Source organism: Euprymna scolopes, chromosome 8 (assembly GCF_053919585.1).
Source record: "Euprymna scolopes isolate OS-2025 chromosome 8, ASM5391958v1, whole genome shotgun sequence".
Lineage (NCBI taxonomy): Eukaryota > Metazoa > Mollusca > Cephalopoda > Sepiida > Sepiolidae > Euprymna > Euprymna scolopes.
This window is the reverse complement of record NC_136489.1, coordinates 124,103,910-124,121,019: the sequence shown is the minus strand read 5'-3', so window position 1 is coordinate 124,121,019 and position 17,110 is coordinate 124,103,910. Positions and strand designations below refer to the sequence as shown.

Here is a 17,110-nt window from a genome sequence, read left to right as displayed (position 1 = left end):
TTAGTTATTGATATATAGGTGTGACTGCACATTATAAAATAATCAAACCATTTTATGCATTGATAAGGCTTTCACCCCACCCCCACCACCACATTTATATGATCAAATTTTCTGATTGAGGATGCCCCCCCCCACACACACACACGAAACCGTCGGTATCAATTTCTAATCGAGATTTTACTTTATACGACGTTTTGGTATTTGTGAAAAATACAGATCATGCTAGTTTTTCGATATGATTTGAAAGTTAAGATACAATAAAAATTGAATTTGTTTATCAAATTGTTAGGTGAAACTACAGAAGAGTTACAAAAAGCTTCCCCCTCCCTATGTTAAGAATGAGTTTCTAAATAGTACGGTTCGTATTCCGTATAAGTACAGACTTTTTTTTCATATCCATGTAAACCTTTTACTGCGATCTGAAATTTCCGGTCCATATAATCCCCATTAACCACAGACAGCACATCAGAAATATGGTTAAAATAGACGTGCAATTCGTATATTTCAAAAATACCATAAAATACCGAGTAATTGTCTCATTTAGGGTGGGGGTTACTAGAGAGAAATTAGAAATGTCATTCAAACAAAAACAGTTAGATTAATTTCGTGTGCTCGGTTTATATTAAGAGAGAAAAAAAAATGAATGCTCTTTAATCTTGAAAGAAAAAGTTTAAAAAAGGTGTGTAAACAAACACGTGCGTGTGTTTTGTGTGCGTGTGTTTGTCGAGCCAGCAGTGGAAAAAAAAAAAAAAAAAAGGATTCTATTTTTGGCAGATAATTGGTTTCAGCAAGCAGGTAAATAGACTAATACAACTGCTCGGCTTTAACCAGTCACACAGCTGACGACGACCACCACCATCATCATGTAGATGATGATGATATTTCTCAAAAGGAACAACAGCTGTGAGATGATGGTCTTACACCACCGTCTTCTTCAAATTAGAGAATGAAAGAAAACAATTTTCAATTGAGTATTTTTTGCGTTTCATACACACACTTCATTTGCGGATTTATTTATTTTTTTATTAAGGGCGGGTAGAAATTTAAGAATTTTATTTAATATAAAAATAAAAATGTAATATAGCATTAAATTTCTTAAATTTAGAATTTAATTTCATCCAAACAAAATTAGATAAACGTTATTAATGGCAAATTATTTTAAGATAGGAAATTAGTAGACACACACACACACACACAAATATATATAATTCATTTTGGTTTAACCTATTTATTTGTGATGTATTTGCATGTTAAATTATAAGTTACAAGCGTTTTAAGTTTCATAATTATTAGTTGTAATTAATAAGGCGCCAGACATCTTTTTTATTGACAGGAAGTAAGGTACCAGGCTCATTATTACCGACAGCCAATAATTATAGGACTTAAAATGCTTATAAACTTATATTAACAGATTTTTAACGCAAATGAGTCAGAAACCCCAAACTACATTAAAGTGGATAAAAGTTTTTATTAATTAAAACTGAAGCAAAAATTTGCTTTATATATATATATATATATATATATATATATATATATATTATATATATATAATTGTAAATAAAATATTTGTCTGCGACTATCAGTTTATTTTAACAGGAGTGTCGAGTGAGTGTGGTCTTAAAACTGACGGAAATATGAGCCGCTTTGAGGCCCGGCGTGCTGTTGTAGTTGTAGTAGAATTTATTATCTCTATATACGAATAAAATTGTTTAGCCACTTATCGTGTCTTTGTGTGCGTGTGTCTTTCTAGCCTCTACGTGACTTGCATATTTTTTTTATTATTAATCGATTATTTATTTCAAACGTAAAATACTAAAATTAACTTTATAAACACTGATTTTAAAAAATATAACTAAATTCCGAAATTAAGTCTATATTTCAATTTCTTCGTAAACAAGTCGGCTTAAAATAGCTGTCGGCTTAAATTAGCGATGTTTTGCTAATAATTAAATTAAAAAATGAAATTATTTCGTGATTTAAAAAAAATCGGAAAGCATTTAATTTGTCGAATAAACAAAAAAACACCTAAACTGGCAATTCCTCACAGAAGCTGTTTATATCCAATAATTGATTTTTTTAAAATTAAAATACCATTATTTTAAAATTAGTTTTATAACAATTTGATTCAGTTATTATCTTATGACGAAACTATCTTAAATTTAATTTCAAAATTCTATTTAATAAAATAAATTTTATAAAATAAATAAATATTAACCACGAAATAAAATAAAAAAAATCAAACTTTAAGACACCCATGTAACGCCGGGTTAATACAACTAATTTATAATAATTTACTATTCAACTCATAAAATTTAATTTCCAATTTCAAAAATCGATCATACAAATTTGATAACAATGTTTCTAACTAGACTGTATGGGAGAAAAATAATACGCATGCTTCTTGAATAAATGAAAATTTTAAAATATTAAGAATCCAGTTTCGTTGTTGTCGAGTGTCAAATAATACCGGTAACAAACAAAAAAAAAATGTAAATTATTTTAACATGACGTAAAAAATAACAGTTAAATAAAATGAATTTCAGGTCAATTTGATAAGACATTAAATTGTGAATCAGTGCACGATTTGAAAAAGGTGCAGAAAAATTAGGTTACATTTATAAAAAGTATTTTTTATGTCGATGTTTTGGAGTTGTGATAGAAATAAAAAGGATCGATTGTTATTTCGATTATTAATTTAGGAATTAAATTAGACGAGTCTAGAGAAAGGGAAATATGGTTTGGCATGCCGGGCAATTGTCAATCAAGAGGATTTTATTATTTGAAAGACTAACTTTTCTACTAAAAGTGGATCCGCAGTTTTTTTTCTTTTTTTTTTTTTTTCGTGTTATTTCATTTTGGGACTTTTTCAATTAAATCAGCTATTTGAAAGATTTTTTTTTCTAAAATAATTTGGTAGATTTCTCAAGTGTATTTACTTTAAAATAATTTATATCGTCAATAGTAACGTCTAGCAAACCAAACTACTTGAAAGTGAAAAATAATTTTTTTTTTTTTTTTTTTAATAAAATCGAAGAAAAATATAAAAATTAGAATAAAAAAATATAGAAAATTTTGAATTGTAAATTTTTGTGAGTAAAAATACTTGCTAATATGACTGACACGGGGAGAGGGACATTAAAATGAATTAAAAAAAAAATATAGAAAAAAAAAAAGCCCCAACAATTTTTATACACACAAAAAAAAAAAATCGATGATGAAAAAGAGTAGATATGATATCGTTTTCAGAGATTGATTCAGCCACTGGTCGTTCCTGAATAAGAGGTGGGGGGGAGGAGAGGAAATTTCAACAAGTGTTGAAAATAAAAGACAAAAAAAAAATCAAAAGCAGAAACGCCAAAAAAATAAGTTTAAATTTAAGTGTGTGTGTGTGCACGCGCGCGTGTAATATGAATTTAATTACGAAAATTACGATTTTTACAATAAATATCTCGACAAATATTAGAATCAGTGTTTTATCTTCAGATTTATAAAAATTTAACTAAAAATAAAAAGATTTGCCGGGTCGGGAGGAGGGGAGGGAATGTCCTAAAACGCACGTTTTTCTCCGAAATATTCAACTTCAGCATTTGTTGCAGCAGTTGTAATAGTTTAGGTGCGGGTGTGCAGTCGATTGCATCTACATTCATTCATTTCTATTTTCACATTAAACACTTTCCCGGGTTTATTACACACACACACACACACACACACACACATACACACATTTAAAAAAAAAAAAAAAAAAAGCTTCGCATTTTGAATATATTTATTGGTTAATAAAATAACTTATAACAGTTCATAAAACGAGAAATTCATTACTAAAAATTTTTTTTAGAACAAACTTGTAAGATAAAAGGGGGAAGGGTTATGCAAAACGTTTGTCAATAAGGCTTTTGAAAATTATCTTTAGTTCGTTTTTAGTTCACAATATACGAAAGACGCCGGATACCTTAAAGTGGTGGAACGGGTTTGTTGTGGCTTGTTTAATTTTCTTTTTATGCCAGATTTCAAAAATTGAGCATCATATCGAACCTCTAAATAATTGTTAGAATTGAGCGTTTTGAACACTTAATATACAAAAGAATCATTACACACACACACACACACACACACACACAGGTAGACCCGGACCCCCCCTTTTTTTTTACAGATATTTGCAAAATATACAATTATCGTATAATTTTAAAACAATATTACATTTATTTACTAATGAACAGTACCTTGCCTTAATTCATACGCATCACAAATTATCTCTAATCAAGTTTTTATTTATTATTTTTCAAGTGTTATAAAATAATTTGGTATTAATTTCTGATGCGATAAAAGTATGGGAGGGGGATTAGCATTATAATTAGAGAACAATCAAGTCGTAGTTTTGTTTTTTCTTCTTCCTAATAAAAATCATTTACTACAGAGACGCAAATTAAAATAAAATAAAGTAGGCCAACATTAACGATAAAAAAAAAACAACAAACAAAAAAAAAAAAACGATCACGTTGGAATTGAAAGCAAACAAGTGATTGCGTGTTCTGGCTTTTTCTTTATTTTACGGTTTAATGGCGTTGTGTACATTCCTCACCCACATATAAATTTACCAATTTCGCTGGGAATGAGATGCATATTAGGAGGGGAAAAATAATTATAAAAAGTCATTGTTGGCAAAATTGTGTAACGGACAAAATTAAGTTGAACAATGAAAAAAATAAATAAAATAAAATAATTTTAAAAAACACATTAGATCCCCCCCCCCCACAAAGTTCTGGGTACGAAAAAAGACGTCAAAAAAAAAAAAAAGAAAAAAAGTTACCAAAGGCAAGATAAGTTACTTTTCTATCTAAACGGATAAGTTTTTAGTTTTATTATTTAATGTAAAATGCTTATTCAGTTCGAAAAACGAACGCTGCCGAAAACAAGATGGCCACGCCACGATGTCTTTGAAGACTCGATAATCACTTCAAAATCAGAAATAAAACAAAATGGTGTTAGAAACACACCTAATCAATTAGCTTTCTAAAATAGCCTAGATTGCTTTAAAAAATTTCATGTAAAAATAACCAAAGATTTTGACTGTTAAATTAACTTTCTTGTATTTTTTTTTGTAATCAAGTTAAAAGAATAACGAAAAAAAAAAAAAAAAGAGTGACGCGGGTGGATTGTATTTTAAAGGCAAATAGAAAGTTTCTGTAGTCTATTTACTTGTCTCCCTACATAAATAACGTTAGAAACAAAATCAGTTCTTTTTGATATGGAGAAACATCTACTTCCCCAGAAGGGGCACTGAATTAGTCTAGGAGTTCTTTCACTGAGTTTCATTCATATATATATATGTGTGTGTGTGTGTGTGTGAGAAATTAATTGACATAAATTAAAAGCAATGCGACCTAAGTATTCTGTTTCTAAAAAATATTTAAAAAATAACGCTGCAGCAATAAATTTAATTTTTTGTCTAATGACATAATAGTTTTCTTTGTTTAAAAAGAAGGGGTGGCGAACAAATTCTTTGGGAGTTGATACTACTTGAAATACATATTTCTTGCTTAACTTAATTACAAGAAAGTTAGTGGGGGAGGGAAGAGGAGGAGGGTGGTTTTACTTAGACTCCTCCTCCTCCACCTTCGTCCAAATTTCACCCAACCTCCTTCCCCCCTCATCCTACCTGTTAGTGAATATTGCTTTAGAAAATATCGAAACCAATAACATACAAAATTAGTAAAGGCATTAAAATAATTACAATTATTAATAAGAAAAAAAAAAAATCGAAAAATATATATTGCTTTAAACTAAGAAAAAAATTGAAACTTCGTCTGTCAATTTAAATTATTTATCTTTACTTTAATATTTCAAGACAAACGATTTAAAACATCACTTTGCTAATATATATATATATATATATATAATAAATCTATGATTCTATAAAAGCCTAACGCAAATATGTGAAGAATGTTTTTCAAAATGACGAACGAACGTTGATAGTCATTAAAAAGTTAAGTTTTTTTTTTTCTACACCCAACTTTATAAAGTAAAAAGGGGGGGGCAGCGCGGTCAGCTGAGATAGGCGGATAAAAAAATAATTAAAACTTATCAATTTAACATAACGGTCGGACATTCATAGAATTTTAAATCAATATTTCGATAAAAACTATAAAAATAAGATTAAAGCAATTTTAACATTTTATTTTTTTATTAAACGTACTTTTTTTTTTTAAATATCATTTTTATCCTATTTTTTTCTACCTCTAGCATTTTTCTTTTTAAGCAGCATCCAATTTCTTTTTTAACAGTTTCAATTTTTTTTAATTAGATATTTTGAAAAGGAACTGTCTTAATACATTTCACCTAAAAAAAAAAAACATTCATGTTAAGAGATATGCAAATTTATGCTAATTAAACCCCGCCCAATATTAGCAGTAGTATATCAGGATTGTCAGTCAAACTTTTATCTAATTACAAAAATACATTAGACTACATTTAAGGGGAATGAGAGAAGAAATAAATAAAAAACAACATTGTGCGTGTGTTATTCTCTAAGAATGAGACAAGCAAGTGTATAATTTCCCCACCCCCTAACTCGAAAAGGAAAGAATAAACTCGGAATTTATAGCCCCCCCCCTCTCCATTCATTAGACCTTTAAAAAGCGGCTTAAATTTCGAGGGGAACAAGCTGACTAGATGACGTTATCAATGAGAACAAAATTAAATATCTTATTGATTTTTAAGGAATCTTAATAATTTCGTTTTTTTTTTCAGCACACACACATCTAAGTAAAGACTAAATAATTAAAATAAAAATATGTTCCCATAACTGAAATTGGGTGAGGGTGTGGGCACTTTTTTTTTTTTTCAAATAAAAACTTAATTCCAAGTTCTATTTTTTTTTAATACAATAACAAAATAACCAAAATATTGATTGCTTTAAACTGAACAAAAAAAAAAAAATAAAACTCAAATTATTCCCACACTATAGATTTTTTTTTTAAGCACGTTGTTCAACAACAAATAATAATCGACGATTAATTAAACTAAGTTCTTTATTATGTTCCTTTGAGCGTATTCTGACAGATTAATAACAAAAAATAAAGCCATTAAACGGAGTTATTTTAATAATCTCTATAATAAACGTGAATGTATGTGTCCGACTCGCTTCAATAAATCACGTATACACATTTTTTAGGAGCAAAGAAGGGGGGGGTATAATATTGATAACTGATCATAAAAAATAAAGATCAGGTCAAGCAAGCACGTATGCAAAACTGATAAGAAAAAATTATTTCATTTAATAGACACGCACAAAAAATATTCCCTTATTTCAACATTAATTAAATTGCGAAGTTATAGCGAATCAAGTTAATAAAACATAGGAAAGTGCCGGTAAAATTCATTCTGCTGCGGAATTATAAACGTTTTTTTTTTTGTTTTTTTTTTTAGATTTGACCGTAATAATAGTGTGAATATCATTTTAGTTAGAATCGGTTATTTTTAAGTAGTCGTAACTTTAAAATGGGTCATTTTTTTTTTTTTTTTAATTTTCTGTTGAGAGATTCGTTGTTATTAATAAACACGTAAGAAAATAACAAAAAATGAAATATATTCACAAATAATGAGAAATATCAATCGTGAATAACTTGAAAACAAATGAATAGAAATATATTTGAAATCGGAGAAAACAAAATAAAAAAAATAAAATAAAAAAATAACACGAATTAGCGATTAACATTGAAAACATTAATTTAAACGGTACAAATACAGCAGGACACACACACACCCGCGCGCGCACACACACACACACACACACACACATATCCACGCTCGTGCGTTTTTAAAGCAAGTTGTTAAACGCCGAACAATTATATAATTATTAATAATTAATAAAAATATTTTTTGTTTTATATATATCAAAAAAATATTTTAAAAATTGGTCACAATTTATATATTTGTAATGTTCATTTTTTTTTTTTTTATTTAAAAAAATATTTCTAAAAGTAAATAAAAAATTTAAAAAATAAAAATCTCACCTGTCCATGTGAAGGAAGTTTTCCAATTGGCGTGTCTTTTGGTAAGAAATAAAGTCTTAAACTTGACAAATTTTGTCTGTTTTGAACATCCTGCCACAACAATTGAATTTCGCCAATACAAATTGGTCCACCGCGTAAAAGTCGCAGAAAGAAAAACTCTCCGATTGTAAGAATTTTCGTACGATCCTCTTTAAAATATTTGAAGGCTTTGTAAAATACGTAAGGTCCATGTTTGCCACAAGGCGACCCGACAAACTATAAAACGAGAGAAAGAAAAATTGTATTATTGGGAAAAGGGAACCAAAACAATGATATTTTAAAAGAAATTGTTAAATCCCCGAAACTTATTAAAAAAATAAAATTAAAAAAAAAAACTTTCCCAAATTAAAACTCCTCTGTACCGTTACAGAACTAAATATTTAAAATAAAGTTTGAAATAATTATTTCAAACGAAACAAAACAAAACAATAAAAAACAAAAAAAAACAAACAAAAAAAAAACCTTTGTTTCTGAGAGGGGGGGTGATATTCAACAAGTGTTGTGTTGAGCTAAGTACCCCCGATAAAAGAAAATATATATATATATATATATATATATATATATATATAAAAGTTTTAATCATTATATTTTGTTTGGAATTGTATGACGAAAAAAAAAAAAAAAGGGGATAACCCTGCAATTTCTTACCTGCAATTTGGAAACAGGGTCTTCTTCCATTTCGGGTTACTTACAAAAACCAACAGTGTACATTTCTTCCGCATGTGAAAACTTAACAATACTTTTTTTTTTATATTCCAACTCTAATTAGTGACGTCATCCTTTGAAGAGGTGCCCTCATTAGCATAATTTATTCAATATAATATGATCAAATCGACAAGGCACAACAACACACCAAATTATGAACACACACTCTTTTTTACTCTCTATTCACTTAAATTGTAAATAGAATAGCAGCAAAATCGGTAATAAACATAAAACTACAGAGATGCGTGCGCACGTGTGTATGTATACATATACACACACATATATATTTATGGGTGTGTATGTGTGCGTGTATTGGTATTTTTTTCCTTCGTTAGCTGATTTCTTCTCTCTTTCTTTCGTTCGCTGATTAATCACTTTCTTTTTTTTTTTTTTTTTTCTTTTCTTTTAAGGAATCTTTTATTTTCCCGGTATTTTTTTCCACGCGTTAGCGATATTAAACGCTTTCTTTAACATTTTCGGTTCCACTTATTCCGTTAAAATAAATAAACATCCGTAAGAAATTAACATGCATTTTTTTTTTTTTTTTTTAATAAAGGAATAATTTGAAATTACAAAAAAAAAAAAAAAAAAATGAAAACAAATTTTTGTTTTTAAACTTGTTTTGCCTTTGTTATTTTTTTAAGTGGTGAAAAATATTCCTCCATTAATAATTTCGTCGATACAAAAATCATCACATCAATAATTGATGTATCTTCATTTTTATGCACGTAACTCCGTGGATCCATGTGTTTTTATAATAATGCAAATTTTTTTTTTTTTTTTTTTTTTTTTTTTTGTAAATATACAATAATATACATCCGTTTTTAGGGGGAAGGGTGTAACGGTCTTTCTATCTCTTTTTTTCTCTCTCCTTTTTTACACGGAATTTAATTATTTTTTAAATATACGGATACAGATTCCCGTGAAAGTAGATAAATCACTTGGACGTAAAGAAGACGAAGAAGAGAAAGTAGCTTCTTTCCAGTGTAGCTTAGCTCTCTCTAAATGATAAGAGAGGCGTGCAGAGGAAAGGAGGACCACACAAAAATCTGCCATCTAAAATAGGTCACTATTCAATCGTTCTACACAAACTCATATACGATTGGTTGATGACGCTATGGATGAGGAAACGCATCACAAAATACTTAATTGCCATTAAAATATGTCAAAGAGAGATTACTACTCTACAATCACAATTAGCATATTAAATATGAGTTACTAAAAACTAATTTCTTGTAAAGGAATTAGTTTTTCTTAGAAGCCTGATTATATATATATATATATATATATATATATATATATATATATATATATATTTATATATATATATATATATATATATTGTTCATTAAAATATAATTTTATAATTGATTTTATATATATATATATATATACATATATTTAAAATATAATTTTATAATTGATAATATATATATTGTTTATTAAAATATAATTTTATAATTGATTTTATATATATATATATACATATATATATACACACATTTATACATATAATCAATATAGATTTATTTATATATATATATAAAATCAATATATATTTCAACATATATAACAATATATATTTCAATATACATAGTATATTTCAATATATATATCAATATTTTCACATATATCAATATATATATATATATATAAGCAATATATATTAATACCCATAGTCAATAAATATAAATTTCAACATATATATATATATATATATATATATATATATAGATATATATTTTTCAAGATATATATATAAATATGTATAAAATCAATATATTCCGATATATATATATAATCAATATATATAATTAATAGACCACTGAAGTTAAGCAATACTGAATCTGGTCAGTACCAGATGAATGACCATTTGGAAAAACTGGGCGTCGACACCTCCCTGCAAAAGCCATCATTTTCCCTGACGGGGATATACACGCGACTGTTGAGTGCTTGTGAATTTCGTAGTCCCATGAAACTTTCTCCTTCAGAGGAAACCGGTTATACCTGCCTAAAGTGAATGTCTTTACATTACAGTAATGCAAATACTGAACATTATATATATATATATATATATATATATATATATATATATATATATATATATATAATCAATATATATATATATATAATATAAAATCAATATATATATATATAATCAATATATATATATATATAAATATAAAATCAATATATATATATATAATCAATATATATATATATATATATAATCAATATATATATATATATATATATATAAATATATATAAATATAATATATATTGATAAAATCCATGGTATGTCATATCTTTTCTTCAGACGCACACAGAATATATATATATATATATATATATATATATATATATATATATATATAGAGAGAGAGAGAGAGAGAGAGAGAGAGAGAGAGAGAGAGAGAGAGAGAGTTAAGATAAAAAGTAAAAATTACAAAGGAACTTTATTGCATTATCAAGTCAATAAGGATTACAGAAAGAAAAATAAGGGAGAAACCTCTTTGGCCATGGCATTTCGAAGCCAGTGCTTCTCGCCAGAAGAGGAGAAAAAGCTGGCATTATACAAATGTAAAGGTAAAAAAAAGGGTAAAACTATACAAACACCGTGACAGCGAATTAACCCTACCCCTAACCCTAACCCTAGCCCCTAACCCTAAACCCTAACCCTGTCACGGTGTTTGTATAATAATACCAAAAAAAAGATAACACCGACTTCGCATTCAGATTAGAATTGGAAAAAATTTATTAGTGGGTAATATGATGGAGACGAAAGAGAGAAAAGACAGAAAAACAATAAAGGCTTTATTTTTATATATATATATATATATATATATATATATATATATATATATATATATAAAATAACAATTATCAATATAAAAAAATAAAATTTTTTTGAAAACTTTAGATTTTGTATAACTTTCACAAAATGTATATATATATATATATATTATATATATATATATATATATATATATATGAGAGAGAGAGAGAGAGAGAGAGAGAGAGAGAGAGGTGGGGAGAATACGTTCAATTATAAAGAAATAGACTTTTTATGTATATTTTAATAGACATTTTTCCAAATTGTCGCAATTAAGTTCAATAAAAATGAATTTACACTTTCAGAGAATATTTACTTCCGATACATATAGAATATGTATGTATAATCAGATATATATAAATGTGTAAAATCAATATATATATATATATATATATGTTGTGTGTATATAAGTCACTACATATAAGTATATAAAATCGATATATATATAACATCAATATATTTTTAGAATGATATTTTCAAAACATTGTTCTCAACAGCCAATTAAATATATTATCAGTGATATTGATTCTTTAAAAAAAAAAGGATATTTTTATACTTCCCATTCTTCACAGGCCCTCTCCCCAAAATAAATTAATTAGTTGCAAATATATTCGTGCAGACAATTTGACTTTATTTTTCAAATATACACGACTTAATTATTAAACAACATGCACTTGTTTAAATATCAATTATCTGCTTTAATATCAAATATTATTACACAATGTAAGAAAAAAAAATGTTATTGAAACACTTTCTCTGGCAAGCCCTACATTAATCCTGAACCCTCAAGATTTGCTATTTTCACGATAAATAATTTTAGGTGGAGATTAGCAGATGAAAGTAGGTATGTTTCAAGGCCGATTAGCTTAAAATGAATTGACATTATTTATATTAAGATAATTTTTTTTTTTTTTTTTTTTGTATTAAAAATATTGTTTTTTGTTTCAAGTATAAATTAGTTAAGAATCTCAAAGGTATGATAGAGTTAAATGCAAATTAAAAAATAAAATAAAATAAAAATGTGGAAAGAAAAAATAAATTTAAAGCAAACGATTTAACAGCGTGATTATTATATTATTACATTTATTGAAAAGAGCACACAGGCAGTTTCACCTCTGAATATAATCTAGTCGTACCAAGGCTTGGTAATCTAGAACGCACCAATCAAATCAAGGCATTGCCTTTTACTTACATGTGCGCGTCTGTGTACGATTTAATGAGTGTGTGCGTGTGTTTGCGTAAGCCACATTGATGGATGTTACTCCCCACTCCGAACCCACGCAAATTACCCACTTTCTTCCCATCTGTGAACCTAAAGAATTATTATTATTATGTCACAATTTTCACTTATTCTTTTTTGTGCTTAGCAAATTATTTTATTTCGTCGTTATATTTTATTAATGTTATAAATGAAACATAATATACATAATGAAAATAATGGTGGAAATACTTGAATACTAGAAAAACTTATTCAATTTTCAGAAAAAAAAAAAAAAGCTGTACTGTTTTAAAGTGGAATGTGTAACTATGATCAGTACACATATATATCAATAATAAAGGCGTGTATATATATATATATATATATATATATATATATATATATATATACTTAAATTTGTTTAAAAGAATCAATATACATATAAAAATGTGTATATATATATGCATAACTACATATAAATATCTACATATCAATAAATAAAAGCGTATATATTAATATAAATATATAAAAGATATATATATATATATATACACACACAAAGATATCTCAATATATATATATATATATATATATATATAAGTATATAAATAAATTTGTTTAAAAGAATCAATATACACATAAATAAAACGTGTGTGTGTGTATGTATATATATATATATACACCTACATAAATACATATAAATATCTATATATTAATAAAGGCATATATATATATATATTCCATATGTGTGTGTGTATATATATATATATATATATATATATATATATACCTACACATAAATACATAACTATCTATATAACTATCTATATATCAATAAACGCATATATATATATATATTCCATATGTGTGTGTATATATATATATATATATATACCTACACATAAATACATAACTATCTATATATCAATAAACGCATATATATATATATATATATATATATTCCATATGTGTGTGTATATATATATATACCTACACATAAAATGCATATAAATATCTATATATCAATAAACGCATATATATATATATATATATATATATATATATATATATATATATATATATATATATATATATATATATATATACCTACACATAAATGCATATAAATATCTATATATCAATAAAGGCATATATATATATATATATATATATATATATATATATATATATATATATATATACCTACACACGTACAAATAAAGATATCTCAATATATATATATATAAGTATATATATAAATTTGTTTAAAATAATCAATATACGTATGAATAAAAAGTATATATATATATATATATGTGTGTGTGTGTGTGTGTGTGTGTGTGTGTTAATAATATATTATTATATATGCCTATATAACTACTGAACCACCGACATGGCTTACTTATTTTGCTAAAAAAAAAAGAAAGAAAAGAAAGAAACTGATGATAGCAGCTGTCCCCCCTACCCATACACCTAGCGCCATTGTCAGTTCTAATTCAAAAGGAAATATTAATTATTGAATTCTTGATAGATCACATGTTAATCTATAACAAGTCGATTTCCTCATGCTATGCTAGGAAGCCATTTTAAGATGTTTGAAGAAAAATGCAATTTATTTTTTAAAATGTTTAATAAAATGACACACAGAAAACTTTTCTTCTTTTCTGAGCGACCTGAAAAGAAAAGAAAATTTCACTTCAGATGATAAACACACATTAACAGAACACTGTTGAATAGTTTTAATCTTTGAAATATATCTCCCCTGACCTGACCGTCCCATTTATTCTATTATCTGGCTAAGTCTTCTTGCTGATGCATTTATCTCCTCTATACTTTTTTTTCTTTCGCTTTCTAGGGGGCACTGGGAGAGAGAGAGAGAGAGAGAGAGAGAGAGAGAGAGAGAGAGAGAGAGAGAGAGAGAGAGAGGGGGGGCACATGTTTCAACATGTTTTAATAAAGCAATAAAAAATTTTTTCAGTGTATAAAAATACCAATGTAAAAATAATTTCAACATTTTAACATAGATTAACTGCAACAATGTTGGTTCTTTTTGTAGTTGTTATTCTTTAAATACTGCTGTTTACCAATAAATATTATTTACAGAATAATGTAAAACATGGCGATATTTAAGATTTGAAAAAAAAAAAAAAAAAAAATTACCTCCCTCCCAATATTAATGTTAAAACTGCACTCAATGTTTAATTCTAATTTTAAATCAAAAAAAAAAAATTTATGACTATAAACTCTCTCCATAAATCATATTTTATTTGCCTCCCCACGAGGGCAGAGTCAAACAGAAAATCGGTTTTTAATGTGGAGGAAATCCAACTTCCCAAAACGGGACACTCTGGATTAGAACTCTTGTTACAGGCCGAGGATAGAAAGGTTAAGTGTATTATTAGAACTGATACTACACTTCGCTCCTAACAAAAAGGAGACCAAGAATATGGAGTCATCCATAAGTCTATCAAACATGATTACGTGTTTTTTGTTTTTAAATCTTTTTTTTTTTCTTTTTTTGTGTGTGTTATTAAAAAAACTCCCAAATCTTTGTCCTTTTTGGCTGGGAACTAAGTGTAGTACCTGTTCAGGTGCTACACTTGGTCTGTTTTGTCTTCGATCAGTAAAGGAGAAGTCCTTCTAGATTGAGGCAATTTTTATTTTCGTTCCATTCCAGAGTACCACTTTTGAGGGAGTTAAATTTTCTTCACTTTAAAAACCGACCTTATGTATAACCTTGCCCTCGTCGGGAGACAAACAAATAGGAATTATAATTACTTTATCTTTTTTCTATTAAACATAAAAAAATACGTTCTTAGACTATTCAAACAGTTCACCCAATCTAGGAGAGACGCTCGAAAAATAATACCGCCTATTCTTTTTTTATTTCGTCCAAATGGATCAGCAGGGGGTTGCAAATTGCACCATTATACAGGTTTCAGCTCTCTGTTGTAGATATTGACGTGATATTAGTGAAACTCTAAAAAAAGCACAAAAAAAAAAAACATGGGAGCCTTCAAATCTAATGTAAACAAATTCCTGTTAGGTCGTCCTCATAAATAATCAAATTCCACCCAATATTAATTACAACATTCATGGCCTTGATAATCTGTTGCCCCAAGTAAAAAAAAAAAAAAAAAGGAGCAACCTTTGTCATTGACATGCACAAAAAGTAGAGATGTGTCATTGAATTCCTGGCAAAAGTGCATAGAGAATGGTGGTGACTATGTAGAAAAATAAATTCTGGGACACAAAATGTCGGTCATTTTAAGGTACCATTCCCGTTGTCATAGCTCTTCAACTTTTTGAGTAAAAAAGAAAAGAAAAATAGGAGGCTTTACTTTTGGAACGACTCTCATATCCAGTATATTTTAATACTATATTTAATTTATACAATGAAACCGTGATCAGAGAGTGACACTCCTTTTTAGAAACTGAGTTTAATAAATGAATATTAATGATTTCTAATTGTTTATATTTATTGTAATGCCTATAAATTTCGTGAATATTAAAGGGAAGTAATCAAATAATATTAAAGGGAAGTAATCTAATTAAAATAGAGTATTATTTAATAAATTTTACAATTAAAGAGGATTGAATGAAAAAACAACTATTCTATTATTTGAGTAAGTTGGATTAAGTTAGTGATGTAATGAATACATCCGGGTTCTCCGCACAAAAATATGATTGGCTGTGCTATAAGCCATAATATGGATGGGTACCGCAATCTGGAGTAGACATTGAAAGATGCATCGAAAGCTTAAAGCCTAAGCATGCTATCAGCTACGTCTACAAACAACTGTTCATCAAAGTGACTTAGTAGATCGTATTACTCGATTGCTGTAGCCAAGATTATTCATCTACTTCAAACAAATATATCCACTTTCCGGGACATATCAGTTAGATATCTGCTTTTGGACATAATAGATATTACTGAGAATTAATGATAAAGTTCAGCAATGTCAGACAGTGAATTTTTAACAATATTAGAAGGTGAAGTAATCAACCGAGTGATGTATCGGTTGTTTTTATAAATTAATTTTTTTTTTCTTCTGTTGCTTAAACTCACATAAGTTTTATTAAATATTTATACACAAAAATATTTTTTTTTTAATGAAATAAAATAAACACACTGTTTTAACATTACCAATACTATTACTAGGCCTAATACATAGGTTTTATTAAAGCTCTTGATAAAAAATAATAAAAAAAATTATTTTAAAAATTTGAATAAAAATATAAATAAATAAATAAAAATTATTTAAAAACTTTGAATAAACAGATGGAATTGTTTTTAGAACACGTTAGGATAAAAAAATTT

At 27.0% G+C, this 17,110-nt stretch overlaps 1 protein-coding gene and 1 long non-coding RNA gene across 2 annotated transcripts in view; one reads left to right on the top strand and one right to left on the bottom strand.

The window, feature by feature from the left end:
• The window catches only part of LOC145283749 (uncharacterized), a 181,417-nt gene extending 171,523 nt beyond the window's left edge, over window positions 1-9,894 (bottom strand). The window contains exons 1-2 of the mRNA XM_080132812.1: window positions 8,700-9,894; window positions 8,013-8,267 (exon numbers count right to left, since the gene is read on the bottom strand). Coding sequence (XP_079988938.1) covers window positions 8,013-8,267; window positions 8,700-8,729 — 285 coding nt within the window. The 5' untranslated portion in view covers window positions 8,730-9,894. The remainder of the gene's footprint in view (window positions 1-8,012; window positions 8,268-8,699) is intronic.
• The window catches only part of LOC145283751 (uncharacterized), a 136,844-nt gene that overhangs the window by 62,791 nt on the left and 56,943 nt on the right, over window positions 1-17,110 (top strand). The window lies entirely within an intron of this gene.